The 18,358-nt window shown below is 40.2% G+C and overlaps 1 protein-coding gene across 2 annotated transcripts in view; it reads right to left on the bottom strand.

Annotated features, from left to right (window-relative positions):
• Positions 1-18,358, bottom strand: part of ST6GALNAC2 (ST6 N-acetylgalactosaminide alpha-2,6-sialyltransferase 2) — a 55,781-nt gene that overhangs the window by 874 nt on the left and 36,549 nt on the right. Inside the window, exons 2-9 of one of the 2 annotated variants that reach the window (XM_070934602.1) lie at positions 13,658-13,750; positions 11,871-11,910; positions 9,535-9,709; positions 3,758-3,923; positions 3,433-3,571; positions 2,568-2,671; positions 1,517-1,600; positions 216-315 (exon numbers count right to left, since the gene is read on the bottom strand). In XM_070934602.1, coding sequence (XP_070790703.1) covers positions 216-315; positions 1,517-1,600; positions 2,568-2,671; positions 3,433-3,571; positions 3,758-3,923; positions 9,535-9,709; positions 11,871-11,910; positions 13,658-13,750 — 901 coding nt within the window. Of the gene's footprint in view, positions 1-215; positions 316-1,516; positions 1,601-2,567; positions 2,672-3,432; positions 3,572-3,757; positions 3,924-9,534; positions 9,710-11,870; positions 11,911-13,657; positions 13,751-18,358 lie in introns of those variants that run through there. The other variant, XM_070934603.1, reaches the window with a different exon arrangement.

Raw genomic sequence — 18,358 nt, 5'->3', positions numbered from 1 at the left:
TGGAGTAACAAACAAAAAAGCAACATTCCCATTTCCTCCAAAGCACACAAGGGGAATTAGTGCACCTTGTAAGCAAAAGATAAGTCTCCCATTTGATGCCTCTCTCACTGTTTTTCGTAAGGTACCAATTCACCCCACCAGTAGTTTTAAATCTCCGCTGTCTGTTAAATCAGCTACCAAAAATTGGAAAACTACTACACTATGGGAATTATTACCTGATCACAAGTGTGTAGAGCTGTTAAAAGCATAAGTGCTCCAGTGCTGGGTATGTAGAGATGGCCAAACTGAGAATTAATCATTTCTGATTTTAAAAACCTGGGAAGAGAAAAAAGCAGGTTCAGCAGAATTTTTTATTGGAAAAATCAGAAAACTTTGCTCTCCCTTGGTTTCCATATGTTAGAAAGGTTTCACATGTCTCCTTGTCATGCTAGGTTTCCAAACTAACAAAATCTGATATGGAGTGTTTTCAAATGCCTGCTTTCATGTTTGTATTATTGGGGGGGGGGGGAAATCATTAAATATCATTAGGGTTTCCAGGTCAAAAAGAGTAGGAGTTTTGAACAAAACCCAAATATTGGGAACCCAAAAGATGAACTGGTATGTAATACATGCATCTATGCTGTTGTTTGCTTCTGTGCTACTGTTCATACCAGTCAACAAAATATTCAAATCCCCTTCTCAGCCTTGCCCCTGCCCCGTATGTGAAAAGTTATGTGAAAGGTACCATGGAGCTGAGGAGGCACAGTGGTTGGAGTGCCATACTGCAGGCTACTTCAGCTGACTGCTAGCTGCAGTTCGGCAGTTCAAATTTCACTGGCTCAAGGTTTACTTAGCATTCCATCTTTCCGAGGTGGGTAAAATGAGGACACAGATTGTTGGAGGCAATATGCTGACTCTGTAAACCACTTAGAGAGGGTTGTAAAAGCACTATGAAGCGGTATATAAGTCTAAGTCAGTGATGGCTAACCTTTTTGTCATCGCGTGCCAAAAGTGTGTGCACACACGTGCCGGCACCCAAATTGCAAAGTGCATGTGACACCCCCCTCCCCCAGCACGTGCGCGCGTGACAACCCCCCGCCGCATTTCCCCCATGCATGCACGCACGACCCCCCACCCCGTTTTGGTCCTAGTAGGCCTCCCTGCAGCTTCCTGGGACCAAAAATGGGCCATGGGGGGGTAGCACCCTTCCGTGCTCCCCCCGCAACCCCCCGGGCATGCACACGCATCTCCCGGATGCCCCCTGCCCCCTGCACATGCGCTGCAGAGCAGAGACACGAAAATCAGTTGGCTGGCGGGAGGCGCGCATGCATGCGGGGTGAAGCCAAGCTGGGCGACAGCTCACGTGCCCACAGAGAGGGCTCCATGTGCCACCTGTGGCACACGTGCCATTGGATTTGCCATCACAGATCTAAGTGCTACTGCTATTACTATTGATACATAAATGGCTATTCAGTGAATAATCAACTGCTCTTAACAGCAAGTTTTCTTGCAGCAATAAAAAACTCAAAAACATCACCTTTCTTTTAGATAATGCATAAATTCTGGGTGCAGCAACTTGAATTTCCCTGCAGATGTCTCAGATCCAAAATATTTCCAAGGGCTATGGAAAGAAACAAAAGGGGGGGGGGAAAGCTTTAGTAACACTTCTGTGATTAAGCAACTCAATTAACCCCACAACTGGAAAGAAATTTGAGAAATTAAACAATAGCACTCTTGGCAAGATCTGAAACAACAGTATTCACAGTGAAAAAAGAAACTCCAAATATTCAAGACATGATTTGGAGCCTAGTGTCAAGATGTCAAAGGGGACTTCCAATGCTGCCCATGGAAGCCTTCACTCTGACCCATCAGGATACCAAGCCTCCCTAATCCAGCTAAATTTTGCCATCAACTTCTTCAATAATCTTACTTTTTCCAGCTCAAGAGAGGCACAAGAGAGAGGATAGCGTGGCATGCAAGGAGAGTTATCCTCTTCCACCTTTCTTTCTATAACATGTGCTATCAACAGGACGATTTATAAGGGATGTAGGGGAGTTGTGCATGATGTTTTATGTTGATGTTGTATGTGCATGTAAGAGAAATACCCATTCCAGCAACAGTCTCTGTGATGCACTTTCCAGTTATGTTACCATATGTGACTCTGTGGTACAGAAAACACTCTATCTAAAGAAATGTACTGGGTTGCCCACAGTTTAATCTGCTTTATAAGTGGAAAGTTTTTAATATAGTGGATATTTCTGAAAAGAGAGAGGAACATAACACAGAATGCAGATTAGGATTAGTATAATCCAATCCCCAAAAGTGAGAGAAAGTGGTGTGGGTGAGGGTTCGTTCTCCGTGCTTGTGGATTGGTTTCTGAACATTTTGTTACCAGGCTAGGTAACATCTTCAGCGGAGTTTAGGGGATGTCAGTGTTCTTTTGTTTATAAGGGCTTCATGTGGTCAATAGATCTTGTGATGGTGAGGTCACATGCTGAACCAGAAGTTTAAAAACATTAAAATAACATTGTATATGGTACAAAACCATGAAGTATAGGAACAAGAATTGTGCAAGCAGAATTACTTACGTATCACCCTTGTCATAGCCCTCTGGGACAGGACTGCCCAAAATGGCAGACCGAAGCATGACGTAGTCTCGTACATTTGATGGAATGAAAATGTACTGTATGTCCTACAACCAACATAAAAGGAAATGTAAGCATGAGGTTTGACAAAGGAAAATATGTTGCAGTGAAGCATGTATAATTCCAGCCATTTATGTATAACTTTTCCCAGATAAACCATTTTGTATCTCTGTTCCCAGTTTTTACTCCTTCTACAATAAATATTTAGTGGGCATTGTATAGCCATGATTTGATAGTTTTTGAAAGCCTTCACATATGCTTAAATAGCTGATTTAGTTTAGGAAGTCTTCACACTGATGCTGTTTTAGCATCAAGCCTACCACTAAAAATCATACAAGATTTTAAAAAGTGAAGCTGGAAAAACTCTTATTGTTCAACTTTCCTGGACTGAAAAGTATTCTACAGGCAATAATCTGCAAAACCAGCTACCTACATTAGAGCAAATGTGACTGAAGTTAATAGTATCTTAGTCTAATCCTGCAATTAAGGAGAATATTTGTAGCTCAGGGTTAAAATTTAGGGGTCCTTGGTGCTCTGAGCGTGTTTGTTTTCTTGCAGATGTTTCATTGCAGAAACTGACAGAGCCATCAGTAAACAGCCCAACCCAAAAATCCCTAAGACCTCCCCCACCCACACAGACAGGCAAGTCACCAGAATATAAACTGATAGCAAACAGCACTCCTTACTAGCACTGATGATACTACCTTGTTAGGGTAATGAAATGTCTGCAAGAAAACAAGCAAGCTCAGCGAGCACCAAGGACTCCTCAATCCTGCAATTGAAAAGAAGAATGTAGTTGTGCTTTTACTTTTCCCTGAGGGATCTGTGTGAAGCCATATTCTGCATAAGCAACAAGGGAATTCTTCATAGTGTTCACTGTAAAGCCATAGAAGGAAGTCTTGGTCCCAACGTCTTCCTCAAAACCTTTGGTGACTGCCCCGTTAAGCCTGTAAGGAACAAAAGAAGCAAAGCCTCAAGAATATAGTTATCAACAAGGCACAACTAAGTAAATAACTTAAATGTCTGAGATTTTATTCTGAAAGTTTAAGAGCATGGATCTTGTGGGGGTTTTAAATATCCATAACCACCCAGAAATGATGCCTCTGTCCCTTTCAAAGGAAGAGGGTTTCTACCTGAAGACAAAGTCATGAGCATCTATCTTCTTCCCTTGGCGAGACCCATTCAAAATTCCTCCATTCCCAACTACCGCACAGGAGATGCAACAGTTAAGGAACCTGGTTTCATCGACTAGCTGGCTGTGGATAGACTCAGTGAGAAGCTGCACCGTGGATGCAATAACTGCAGATTAAGACAATGCAATGATGCAAGTTAGGAAAAAGTTCTAGCAACAACTCCAGCAAGACAATGAAAACACTATCTATAGATTCAAGGCGGCAAGAGAAATAAGCAGAGGGAATTACACTGAGATTAATTATCATGAGACAAGCAAAACACTCAATTCAATAGCTGAATACAAGCTCTTCAGAGGACCCCATACCTTTCATCTCATGTGGAAAAGGGGCATTTTAGGCTAAATCCAAGGGAGAAAAAGACCATTTTGTGGTTATGGACTGTGTTTAGCTCTATAAGGTAATCCTCGCTCTATGATCATTTATTCAGAAACCGTTTGAAATTACAATGGCATTGAACATTATAACTGGTCCTTGGAGTTCTGTCATCTCAGCATCCTCAATCATATGTTTGTGATTTGGGCATTTGGCAACCTGTTCCCACTTATGATCAGCTGTAGTGTTCTTCAATCATAGTTTGCAACCTTTCCTGCTGAATTCCACAGAAAGTCAAAGGGGAAGTCAGCAGGGAAGGTCACAAGTCACCGAGATAAGTCTTCTCCACTGCACACCCTCCACCAGTCCCTCTATGCTTGCACAACCAGCCACTCAGACACCCCCATGTACCTTCCCTGGCCTGTGCCACACCCTCACTGACCCTTGCACATCCTCTCCGATCCACACTGCATCTCTAGTGCTCCACCATGCTCCCTATCCCATCTAGAATTAGTCATTTATCTGCCTGCCAGCCTGGGACTTGGAACTTTCTGCTGGCTTGTCCACTGATTTGGTTGTAGGAAGCCGGCAGAAAATTGCCTTAGCTAGCCACAGGATTCGGTTAATCACAACAGCCAACACTTGCAGGGATTGATTGCTGTTGCTAAGCAAAGTAGTTGTGCTTTACAACTGCATTGATACAGCTAGAATGTAGTACTGCAGGCTAATGCAGTACCAGCAGTTCAATTCTCACCAGCTCAAAGTTGACTCAGCATTCCATCCTTCTGAGGTCAGTAAAATGATTGTTGAGGGCAATATGCTAACTCTGTAAACCGCTTAGAGAGGGCTGTAAAGCACTGGGAAGCAGTATATAACTTTAAGTGCTGTTACTTAATCACAGAAATTCCAGTCTCAATTGCCATTATAAATTGAGGACTACTTTTAGGTCAAAACCAGAACGTTGAATTGAGCCTTGAAATCAATTGCAACGAATGCCGTGTCTGCAAGATATGTTACTGCACGTAGAACTATCCCTCTCTGTTTGTAGGTGAGATTGTTGCATTCTGCATCAATGGTAGAATTGGAGTTGTTTTCAAGGCAAACTCATATAACATTATAACCAGAAGCCAACATGGATTTGTCAAAAATAGGTCATTGCAATCTTACTGCATTCTTTGACAAAATGACTAAATTAGTGGATCAGAGAAATGCTGTGGACATTGTATACTTGGATTTCAGTAAGGTATTCAACTAAGTAGATCACAACCTAATTCTTGATAAGATAGAAAAAGGTGGGATAAATAGCATCACCACCAGATGGATTCATAACTGGCTGACAAACCACATTCATCATGTAGTCTTTAATGGAACTACATCTACATGGAGGGAAATATGCAAAAAAGTAAGGTTTACGCTTAGGCAAGAAAAAACAAATGCCCAGATCCAAAATAGATGGTACCTGGCTCAATAGCAGTAATGGTGAAAGCAATCTAGGAGTCCTAATGAACAATCATTTCAATATGAGCTAACAGTGTGCTGCAGCCACCAAAAAACCCCAATATAATCCTAGGCTGTATTAACAGAGGGATAGAATCAAGATCACAGAAAGTGTTAATACCACTTTATAATGTCTTGGTAAGATCACATTTGGAATATTGCATCCAGTTTTGATCAACATAATACAAAAAAGATTTTGAGACTTAGAAAGAGTGCAGAGAAGAGCAACAGAGATGATTAGGGGGCTGGAGGCTAAAACAAAGGAAGAATGTTGCAGGAATTGGAAATGTCTAGTCTAGTGAAAAGAAGGAATAGGGGTGACATAGCAGTGTTCCAATATGTGAGGAGCTTCCACAAGAAGGGGGAAAGGGGGGACAACTTATTCTCCAAAGCACCTGAGGGTAGGACAAGAAGCAAATGATGGAAACTAATCAAGGAGAGAACCAATCTAGAACTAGAGAGAAATTTCCTGACAGAGCAGTTGATCAGTAGAATAGTTTGCCTCTAGAAATTGTGGGTGCCCCATCACTGGAGATTATTAAGAAGAGATTGATTGGACTGCCATTTGTCTGAAAGGGCATGGGGTCTCCTGCTCGAGCAGGGTTGGACTAGAAGACCTCCAAGGTCCCTTCCAACTCTCTTATATTGAAGTAGTTTAAGAATGATGGTGTGAGTCATAATTGAAACGAACACTTAATTCCTATGTGACCCTACGAGACATCCATGAATCTATACTATACAGATATATCTATGTTGTATACTGAAGAACACAGTTTGAGCATATTTAATGAAGGTAACACTATTTCTACTAAACAAAAGATATACTGATGTCCACTTTGAACAGTCTTTTTGTGTCAGAAATATTTTTAAGTCTGAGTAACAATCTTTGATGAATTATATGTCTCAAAAATGATTAATGGTTTCAGTCCTGCTTCTAAAATGTCAGACGCTGAACTTCAGCTTTACTGCCTTAATAATTCCTTTTGAATTAGCATGAGGTCCTGCAAGGAGTGGTGGTGAAAAGTATTTCTTTGTTCTTTCCTACTTTCTTGGCATTGGAGCTACCTCTTTTTCTTGTACATCAAATAACTTTTACACAAGAAATGTCACAAGAAACCTTGCGAATAATTCTTTACCAAGTTCTAGGTCTAGACACACTAGGGATTTTCACGTTTTCCCTAAAGTTCTCTACAGCTAGTTTAATCCTACGCTGCTTCACTTCTCCTTCATTCAAAGTGTGTCCCTTGCTCACTCCTGTCTAAGAGATGCAGGGCATCAGCCAGAGATATTTGGCAAGTAACTAAGAATGGGCATGGGGCAGGAAGCAAGATAATTCCCAGAAGTCACTGGGTAAAAAGCAACAATAGAGTGGGTTGTGTCAAAGCCTTTTTCTTCAAGTTAGTCATCAGAAAGACACTGGGACCTTTGATACAGACAAATGTCACAAGACATGGATAGTACCAGCATTTCCAATTACGATTTCTCCCCTCCCAGAACTCAGTCTTTAAAGAAAAACAACACGAACACTATAAAAAATGGTGCTAAGCAATCCAATATGTTAAAATGTTTGGATGCTGCAACTAGGTAGAGAAAGAGGTTTTTCCAGTCAAATGAATTTATAAAGAGTAATGTTATAAGCAAAGTATACTCCTTCTTGTGCCCAGAAACTACAGTGATCACATTCCAAAGGTATGGTGTATTCCTAACAATAGTGCTCCCCTTATCTATTCTAGGTCAAATTGGCATATCAGGACATTAGAAAATGACATTTTCTCTCATTGTATAGAATCAGACAACCATTTGCCTCTGATTGATCTATCTGTCTGTCTGTCTGTGGTGAAATCTAAAGTTTGCTACTACTGATTCTGTGGGCGTGGCTTGCTGGGGAGGGTAATGTGACTGGGTGGGCGTGGCCAATTTTTTTTTTTAACTTTTAAAACCATTTTTTCTACAACCTCTTTGGTGAAGAGGTTGTAAAAAAATGCTTTCAAAAGGCTCTGATGATCCCAGCTGAGTTGCCTGATTGGCAGAGGCTTTTTTTTCTTTTAAAAGTCTCTGCCGATCAGGCAACTCAGCTTGGATCGTCAGAGGCTTTTAAAACCATTTTTTCTACAAAAAAAAACGCTTGTAAAAGCCTTTGACGATCCCAGCTGAGCCGCGTGATCATCAGAGGCTTTTTTTTTACTTTTAAAAGCATTTTTTCGGCCGAAGAGGTTGTAGAAAAAATGCTTTTAAAAATAAAAAAAACTCCTCTGATGATTGCGCTGCTCAGCTGGGCATGGGGGGGGCAGGGATTTTTGCTACCGGTTCTCCGAACCACCCGCCTCCATCGCTACCGGATTAGGCAATCCGGTCCGAACCGGGAGCATTTCACCCGATACCTACATACAATCATACATATATACTTACGCATACATATAGTAAAATGCATCAAAGGGAGCCTGTTTATTTCTTGCCTAAGCCTAATAACAAGCTTTATTCATGTGAGACAGGTGTTGAACACATTATTTTCTCATTTTAGGAAATCATAAACATACAGTTTGAGTGTTTTCCCCAATGAGGGCCCAGTTTGTGGAGGCAATAAGCTGACTTTGTATAAAAAAGAACACCGCTTGGGTGGGGGGGCTGAAAGCCCTACTAAGCAGGTATATACAAAAGTATGAAGGCTATTGCTTAACGCATTGTAAGCCGTTCTGAGTCTCCGGAGAAGGGCGGCATATAAATCGAACCAATAAATAAATAAATTTCTTGTCTATGGATCTATAAGTAGCAGCATCCACAGGAGGATTAAAACAGGTAAGGGGATGCCCACGGCAGTGTGATCTAAGCACTAACCATCAACACATCAACATGTGTAAAAAAGGTGCAGGGGTTCAATTGCATGCTTACAAATCAGCCATCTGATTTGACAAGCCACATTCACCTACCCCAGACACTACTGTCTGCTATTCTACAATTCCCAGAATCCAATGGCCAATACATTAGCAGAGCTTAAGGTCGAGATATATTTGCCACATTCTTTTGATCCTTAGTTGGGGCATGAGCTGCAACTAGTATGAACACAAGTCTACCTTGCCCCACTACTGTTTAATCTACACGAAGTTCCACTGGATGTATAACTCACTGTTTGCAGGTGATTGAATCTGAATTTGTACATCACAGGATGCTAAATCTTATCCTTTATATTGCAGTCCTTATGGACTCAAGGTGCAAGTTTTCTTGAGAGAGAGATTTTTAGTTAGGGCAGCTGGGCAACATAAAGTGTTAACTACCTTTTCCTGCTGTCCTAATCATGGACCCCTGTGCAGTGTTTCTTGACATCTTTGAGATGTGATTAATGCTGACTGGTAAATTCTGGGAATTGTCATCCAGACAGCTTAAAATTGCCAAGGCTGAGAAACACTGCCCCTATGGCTTCTAGTTTAAGAGAAAACTACATCCATTTGCAAACACAGATGATGACAGACTTCATCTTTAACAGAAAGAGTGGTTTAAATCTTTAATATGATCTCTGATGCATGTTGGGGTAGAAGTCACCTGTGATCTATATCATTTCAAATAAAAATTTCAATTTTGATATGCATCAATTTTTTTAAGTCCATGGTTTTTCAAGAAGGCAAGGTGCTTCTGTGTCAAAATCAGTAAAAAGGAATGGAGGTGGCCTGAAGAAAATATATACCAATATGCAACTCCTGGCCCTGTGTCTTGTAAATTTGGAAAATTTAAAACTCTTGGAAAATGTATATGAATCATGAACACTGGTTTGTCTGCTAACTATTTTGACATCTGTTGCAGCAATGAGGTTAGGCCAACAATCAAACAATTTGGTCCAACTGCATGGATCCATCAAGACGCAGCGTTCATCAAAGCCCCATCTTCCACCACTGAAGTTCTCTATGGGTCTATACCTGGATATGGCACATCACGCCAACCATATGGAACGCTGCGGTCCTTCAATCTCCCCCAAGTCTCAGGAGTGAAGTGTTGCTCCCACAGAAACACAGGGATATCAAAATCAAACTGCTTCTCAAATGTGGGATTGTGCTTCACTCTAGATTTTAATGACGAGAGGCACGATCTAGACTGAGAGAGATTAGAAGTAAGTAAATTTGAAAGGCAGGAAAGGCAGAAAACTATCTATAGTTTTTTGAAAAGACTACTTTCACTGGCCATTCAAACTAATGTGCATCCAACAAGCCCAAATATAGCATAGATTATTCACAAAATACAAGTAGTCCTCGATTTACATGAGTTTGTTTAGTGACTGTTTAAAGTTACAATGGCATTGAAAAAAGAGACTTGTGACTGTTTTTCACACTTATGACCATTGCAGCATCCCCACAGCCATGTGATCAAAATTCGGACACTTGGCGACCAACTGATATTTATGACGGTTGCAGTGTGATTTATGTACCCTTTTACGACCTTCTGATAAGCAAAGTCAATTGGGAAACCAGATTCCCTTAGCAACTGTGTGACTAATTTAACAATGGCAGTAATTCACTTAACGAATGTGGCAAGAAAAGTCGTAAAATGGGGCAAAACTCACTTAATAAATGACTCACTTAGCAACATAAATTTGGGGCTCAATTCTGGTCATAACTTGAGGATTACCTGTACCCCAAATGTAATTTTTGTTGTAATTCGTAGAAAATCCAACTCTTGATTCAGAATAAAATAATTCAATTTTTAAAAGATAGATTCCACTTTGTCACATTCAGAGTATTTGAGATTGTCCAGAAGTTTGGTTTTTAATATCTGGAAATCCCCTACTGCACTTCAAAATAGGGTATACAGAAGCAGTACCAAGTGCTAGAATATTACGAATGTGTTTAAATCATGTAAACATGTACAGGAACAGTAGCACTGGTTTATTAACTGTTTGTCTAGACTCATTGTGCTGTAGTTGAACCATATTTTTTGAATAAATCACATTGGAAAGAGCATGCAACACAGAGTCATCATCCAACGAATGATTTCACTTTGGTATGAAGTTAAGAAGGTAGGTATCTACGGCTACTTGGAAAGTTTTCTTATATGTGAGAAGTAATCATTGGCCTTCACTGTTACAAGGGCAATAGTTGTCAAGTCTAGGCCAGGCCGTACCCATAAAGTTAATTAATCTGCTTAATTAACACACATATAAGACTGATATTATTCAACTGCAAACAAACTTAATCCCAGTTCCTTCGATCTTGAAATTACTGAATTAACTGTGGCAAAAAAACCCACACCTTTTTTTAAGCTTGACACCTTTATTCCCAAGAACTGGGAAATAACCAGTGTGACTTCGATTTTTGAAAAGGGATAGCTGTTAAAAGAACCATATAGGGCAATAAGCATCTCATCCATGTAAAATGGAGAAGAGTATCATTAAAGAACATACGAAAAAGCTAGCTGAAAATGAACTCTTGCCTTAAAATATTGTCACATTAAACTTTGGATATTAAAAATAAAGAACTCCTTGACTAATTCTCTTATGCAGGGATCCTGAACAAACTTAGCAGTATGAAGGTACATTCTGTCCCAGTGTCTATGGAGATTCTCAGTCATCCAGATCATAGTTGTCCCAAAGGTGCTTTTTCAAGAGGCAACTGGACTTTCTTGTTTTTTCTTTGAAGACGTTTCACTTCTCATCAAAGAAGCTTCTTCAGCTCTGACTGGATGGTGGGGAATGGAAGGATTTATACTCCTTGCAGACAGTCATTTGCATTCTTTTGGAGAGTCATTGAGGTTCCTTGGAGGTTTATCTGTGTTGTCAGTCTCACCTGAGTGGTGCAAATGGGTGTGGAGCCTTCTTGGAACTGTTGAAAGAACTGTGTGGTAGACTGGAGACAGATGATGTCATATCCCTCTCCCTCTCTGTTGAGAGGGGGCTAATCAGTTTTGGCATAGATGGCCTCTTTGACCCCTCTTTCAAACCAGCCATCCTTTCTGTCCAAAATATGGACTTTGCTGTCTTCAAAAGAATGGCCTTTATCTTTTAAATGCAGATGGACTGCTGAATCTTGTCCTGATGCATTTTTTAAAGTACAATTACATCTGTATGCAGCCCTATATATAAGGGTCTGAGAAGACCTAAGTCCTTCATTTCTTCAGTAAGTACTAGAGGTACATACTAAAGGAGGTATAGCAGAGAATCCAAAAAATGGTTACTAATGCATCAAAGTGGTCATTTGAGCATTATCACTGAAACAACAGACTGACAAATAAGATACTTAAATATGCATGATATGCTTGTTACCTTCTTCTTAGAGTTAGACACATCTTTGGTTGAATTTCTCCTGAAAATAAAGTAACAAAGAAAAGGAGTAAAACTTGCTTTTCATTGTTCAAAACTATGGATTCTGCATTCACAGACTAAACTCAATTGTAGAAAATACAACTTCAGCAACAGAGTGGTCAATGCCTGGAATGCTCTACCTGACTCCATTGTTACATCCTCAAACCCCCATAGCTTCAACCTTAAACTGTCTACCGTGGACCTCACCCCATTCCTAAGAGATCCGTAAGGGCACCAGCGTGCCTAATGTTCCTGTCCCACTGCCCCATTTATTTGTACTCATTACCTGTGCTCATGTCCATGTTTATATTTATTCCCGTTATCTTGTACATGTTTGACAAACCAAATAGACAAACAAACAAACAAACAATAACATTTTCTGAGGAACTTATACTTGCTACAATTCAAATCAAAAGACCTGCATGTAAACAGCAATATTAGATTTAACTCTCAGCCCTGTTACAAGCATTGGCTATAGACAGGCAATATGAAAATCCACCACATTGGTACATTTTGTTGCCTTTTCCTCCACAATGGTTAATTTTTAAGTAGACAATCAAATAAATTCAACATTTGCTTGCATTGTACTTGCGAATATGAAACCTGTGGTAATCTCAAACCGAGGCGAACAACCAGAACATTTAATCATTTAAGAATTAAGTCTAGTACAGCTGTCCCTCTAGTTCCTTCGTCTTTTGGGTGACAGAGCTGTCTACCAGATTCATCAGGAACCTGTTTGATCTCCCACTTGGTGCAGAGTTTGTCTCCCTATTGATGTCAGGATAGTTAAGAGTCTCCCATTATTATTATTATGGTATGCTTCCTGAACATCTAGCTAATTGATTAGCAGAAAGTTCATCTATTTTCTCTGTTTGGTTGGGTGGTTTGTGGTACACACTTAGGGCAATGTCATTCCTTTTATATTAACCCAGATGCATTCATGAAGGTTTTCATCCTTGTTTTTTATGCAGTTCTATAGCGGTATAGTTATTTCTTACATATAATGCAACTCCACCTCCTCTTTTTTTAGGTCTGTTTCTTCTGAACAATTTAAATCCTTCTAGCAGTACATTCCGGACATGGGTTTCACCTGTCCAAGTTTGGGTAATGGCAACAATGTCATATCTGACCTCATGTTCTAGGACTTCAAATTTGCCCTGTTTGTTCCTCATACTTTGAGCGTTAGTGGATAGGCATGAGTCCTTTTTGACTGACCCCTAGGTTTGCTTCCTACGTCTCCTGCTTTGTAGTGGAGTTCCCCTTCTAACCAGTTGGTTGATTGCCATGAGGTTTATTCTTTGGATTAGGTCCTAAAAATTGGCTTTCCTCCTCTTCCTCCAGTTTTAGTTTGTTTAGTTTAATTTAAACTGGAAAGTGGCCGGTGGCTTCAGCCTTTAAAAATGTCCAGAGCATTCTGAGAGTAAATATGAAATACATTGAGTAATTTAGCATAATACCGTAGATTTCTATCAGGTCAGCTATGGAGCACTGAAAGCATGCCTTGACTCCATAACGTATTTTGTGTATTTACTCCAGCAGAAACAATTGTTGATCACTGATTTCTAAGGGGAAACCTGGGTCACTCTTGGCAACAGGAACAGTAGCAGTTAACTGTGTACAAATTTAACATGCAAGGCTGATTTTAGCTAACAAGTCAGTTAGCTGCAGGCTCCTGCTATTTTGGGATAATGTTTGAAACACCAAGATATTTTATCAGAAGAAAACAACATTTCTATGAGAAGCCTAACCTCTTCATGATGGCTCTTCTGATCAAGTCCCGATTTCTTACATCTTGCAATATTTCTGTATCTTCTAGGTCCCATGTTTCTTGCTGCTGCGTTCTGGAAAATAACAGGCAAATGGATTAAGTAAAGCAATCCACAATGGCTTGTATGATGTTAGTAGTCATTTCACAACGAAGAACAATGGTGTATAGCTGTACCCCTTGTGATTGATATCTGGATTAAATTAATAGAGGCAGTAACATTAAAATAAAGACTGGATAAACATATTGTTTAAATTTCTAGAAAAATAGTCATGCTATTCTGTGGCTCCATGCATTTCTGACCTCACATTTTACAACCCCCATCTCAAATTTTGTTTCTGAATCTCCTTCCTCCAAACTATATGCAAATGCAATTTAGAACTACAATTAATCTGATACTGGCTAGCAACCCATGGAAATATATCAAAACCTACTTATCAGACTTTAAAAAACACTTTGTTAATATCTACCACACCTGGCTGTGTCAACTCCACCTTGACTTGTGGCTCCCTAAAGTCAGTTGATACTGTCTGTAAAGTGATTTGGCTAAGAGGGGAACTGAATTGGCCGGATCAAAACAAAATACAAGGCACTTCCATGCCAGTTCTTGTTGCAGTTCTTCAGATCCTCTGTTCCAGAGTTGTGTTTCCATGCTACTATCTCTGACCAGCAGCCAAGCTAATTAATTTTGGCTCAGCTACGGTGCAGCTGAAATCACTTCTCTCTTACCGATGCACTTTTCCACTTGTAACACTGAGGCTCTGCAGAATTTGTGAGCTCTTTGTTGTTCCCATTGGCAACTCTTCACCCACCCAGTTTCCGCACTGTCAACACAGGTACAGCATCCTGCAGAAAGTTCTGTAAAGGTTGCTCGATAGCTTCGCAAGTTTCCCTTCCTATTAATTTCTAAAATTTTTACTTTGGAAAGAATCAGGCAAGTGTAGACCATTCTTCTGGTTCCATATCAAAATACAGCCAGGATTGATTTTGGGTGCTTAACCCTTTGATAAGCCTTGCAACTGTTCCTCAATATGCCATTAGCCTATGTAAAGTTGGAATGAATTTTGCATGGGGTCTTTTTATACCCTCTTTGTCTCTGCCAGGGACCAGCTGATTGCACAGTCCCAAGTTGCCTTTAAAAACAAAAAAGGCGCAACTGCCTCACGTGTGGGATGTGTGTACGAACAATTCCTTCTGTATGGAGGGGATTTCAGTCTCTCCTATAGACTGTCTCTCCCACTCCCCAGCAATATTTGGCACCCTGTCTGTTGGCATTATTTAGACCAAGCGTGTCCAACCCACGGCCCACCATAGGTTGCCATGGACAGCCAGTAATGCGGCTCCACAAGAATGTAAACCTTTAACATTAATATGTGATTAATATACATTAACTACGTATTTTATATGTGGCCCAAGACAATTCCTCTTCATTCAACGTGGCCCAGGCAAGTTGAAAGGTTGCACATCCCTGATTTAGACTCTTATCTCCACTATAAAAAATGCAACCACTATTACAGTCACCGGGGAAAGCATTTGATTGTACAATTCCCAGCATACTCTCTTTCATCATCACAACTTCCAGTAAGCTTTTAAGCGCAACAAAGAATGGAAGCTTGATGGCCTCTCATTTATAGCAAGTGAACATAGACATTTGTAGACAAATGCACATAGTACATTTTGGACATATAAGAGCAACCAATTTATTCAATTTTCTTTCTAAGCGAAGCAGGGGAAAAAGGGATTGTGTTTTTGTTGCTCTGAGAACTGAACAGTTCGGGATGAGACATTCACCGATTAATGTTTCTGCAGTACCCTATTGGTGAGCTGGAAAGAGGCCACTGACTGCCTTGTGGCGTTGCTGGCCTACAGATAGTCTTCAATTTACAACCCAGGGATGAAATGCTCCCGGTTTGGACTGGATCACCCGATCTGGTAGCGATGGAGGCGAGTGGTTCAGAGAACCGGTAGCAAAAATCCCTGCCCCCCCCCCCCCGCCCAGCTGAGCCGCACGATCATCAGAGGCTTTTTTAAAAGAAATTTAAAAGCATTTTTTTACCACCTCTTCGGCCGAAAAAATGCTTTTAAAAGTTAAAAAAAAAAAGCCTCTGACGATTGCGTGGCTCAGCCCGAAGAGGTGATAGAAAAAATGCTTTTAAATTTAAAAAAAAAAAGTTGGCCACGCCCACTCAGTCACATCACCCCCACCAAGCCACGCCCACAGAACTGGTAGTAACAAATTTTATATTTCACCACTGTTACAACCATTCATTTAGTGACCATTCGAAGTTACAACAGCAGTGAACAAAGTGACATTATCACTGGTTCTCACACTTACAACTGTTGCAGCATCTCCATGGGCACGTGATCAAAATATAGGTGCTTAGCAACCGGCACTGCTAAGCAATTTGGTAGTTCAAATTTGACATTGCAATTTGGCAATTGAAATTCCACCAGGCTCAAGGTTGACTCAGCCTTCCATCCCTCCGAGGTGGGTAAAATGAGGGCTGTAAAGCACTGTAAAGCGGTATATAAGTCTAAGTGCTATTGCTATGTATTTGTGACAGTTGCTCTGTTCTGGGGTCATGTGATCAGCATTTGTAATCTTCCCAGCTGGCTTCTGACAATGTCAATGGGGTAAGCCAGATTTACTTAACAATTGCAGTGGTTTATTTAACAACTGTCTTGCTTAGGAAAAGAAATTTTGGGCTCAATTGCGGTCCATAAATTGAGGATTACCTGTAGTCTCATACTTCTGAGGACAGGAGATCGCCCACAAGTACTCTGGCTGCTCCTTGCAAGCAGACTACAGGAGAGCAGTTTTCTGTAGATTTGAGCACTGGGAGACGAAGGGATCAACCATCTTATTTATTTATGTCTCCAATTTATTGGCTGCCTATCTTACCACAGAATAACTCTTTCTCAATATACTTACTTGCAGCCACAGTAATGCCCTTTAAAGAACATTAAGTTTATAAGCCTCCCTTTCTAATCATGATTGGAACTTGCCAAGTACTCCCCAAGTTCACAAAAACTACATGCACAACCAGGGTGGATAAAAATCAATGATTTTTTTTTTTAATCAAAAAAATCAGATTTTTTTGATTTAAATCGGATTTTTTTGATTTTTATCGAATTTATTTTAATAAAAAAAATTTGGGGTAAAAATCTATCGTAAGATAGTTTTCTATTTAAGATACATAAATAATTTAGTTTATTCAGCATGAAATGGAGCTTAGTTATGTAGCATGAGGCTGTATATTCTGCAACACTGGGACTATCGGTGAGTCAACAGTGGGTCAAAGGAGTAGCAGAGATAGTTGCTCTTTAAAAATTATGATTTAAATCAAGTTGATTTAAATCAAGCCTTTTTACTAGTGATTTAAATTATGACTTAAATTGTGATTTAAATCAACTCGATTTAAATCAAATCCACCCTGTGCACAACTGTTGAGAAACAATCTGAAACACATCAATTTTTTAATCATCTCAACAATTTACGTTCAAATTTAAATCTCCCTGATGTTGCAGATATGACAGGAAAGAAGCATGTTATTGATTTTTTTTTGACAAAAGTATTTATATGCTGCTTCTCATAGCACACATTCCTAAAGTGGTTTATAAAAGCAGTATTATGGAATTTAAAAAAATAATTAAATCCATCTCTTAAAAGGTATGTCGTACGAAAATTACCATGGGAGACTAACTTATAAGAGAGGTGTAGAATGTCAGTGTAGTCCAGTCACCACAAAAAGTCATTCTTTATGCCATCAGCCCCAAGTGAAATTTGCAAGCCATGTCTATCAAATCATAGCTAACCAAGTTTTCTGCCCTGCACAATCACCTACTAATATGGGATAGTACACATAAGTTGCAGAATTAAAAGCCTTGCACAACTTTTCACTCTTCGTCATGTTGAAAAGGCTAGAAACGAAGGGGAGATGTGGATCCTGATTCAGGAAGTTTTACACCCCACCACTGCTCCCCATCACCCAAATAATTAATATTCTCAGCTCAGGCATCATTGATTGCCTGTAGGAGAAGAACCCCTTAGACACAGAACTGGCAAAGTCGATAACTCTGTCTGGTAGCACTATTGTGACACACAAACTCAACACTCTGAGAAGCAAGTCAGGTTTTCTGGATCCGAGATTTTGCATTCAGCAGAAACACTAAACCACAATGTATGTGAACAGAATTCTTATGTCCAGCTGCACAGCATTTCTAACTATAGTATTAGCCTGAAATAGTGTGTTTTAGCATTCAAATCCTTTTCAGCTTTGGTGAGACTTGATTGCTAATAACAATGTTAATTTATTATTCAATAGCCCATTCCCTGATTACGGACATCAGAGCCAGGGGCATCAGTAGAGAAAATCGACTGTGTCAAAGTGATTGGTAGAACCAAGTGATCAAAGCCCTGCTCCTTTTTTAATGTGTGTTGCATGCATACCATACAAAGAGGCAAGGCTTTGATAACCCCAGTTATGCCTACCAGTTTGTCACCATCGATTACCCCCCCCGCCTCCACTGATGCCCCCATTCAGAGCTTACCAGCCAGCAACAAAATCTACAATCCAGGTGGCTCATGCCTGATTAGGTGGCTCAGTGGCTAAGAAACTGAGCTTGTCGATCAGAAAGGTCGGCAGTTCGGCGGTTCGAGGAGACCCTAGAGGAGGCCTCCTGC

This window comes from Pituophis catenifer, unplaced genomic scaffold (genome assembly GCF_029215685.1).
Source record: "Pituophis catenifer annectens isolate HBS135680 unplaced genomic scaffold, rPitCat1.0.hap2 SCAF_2, whole genome shotgun sequence".
Classification (NCBI taxonomy): Eukaryota; Metazoa; Chordata; class Lepidosauria; order Squamata; family Colubridae; genus Pituophis; species Pituophis catenifer.
This window is presented reverse-complemented; position numbering and strand designations above follow the sequence as displayed.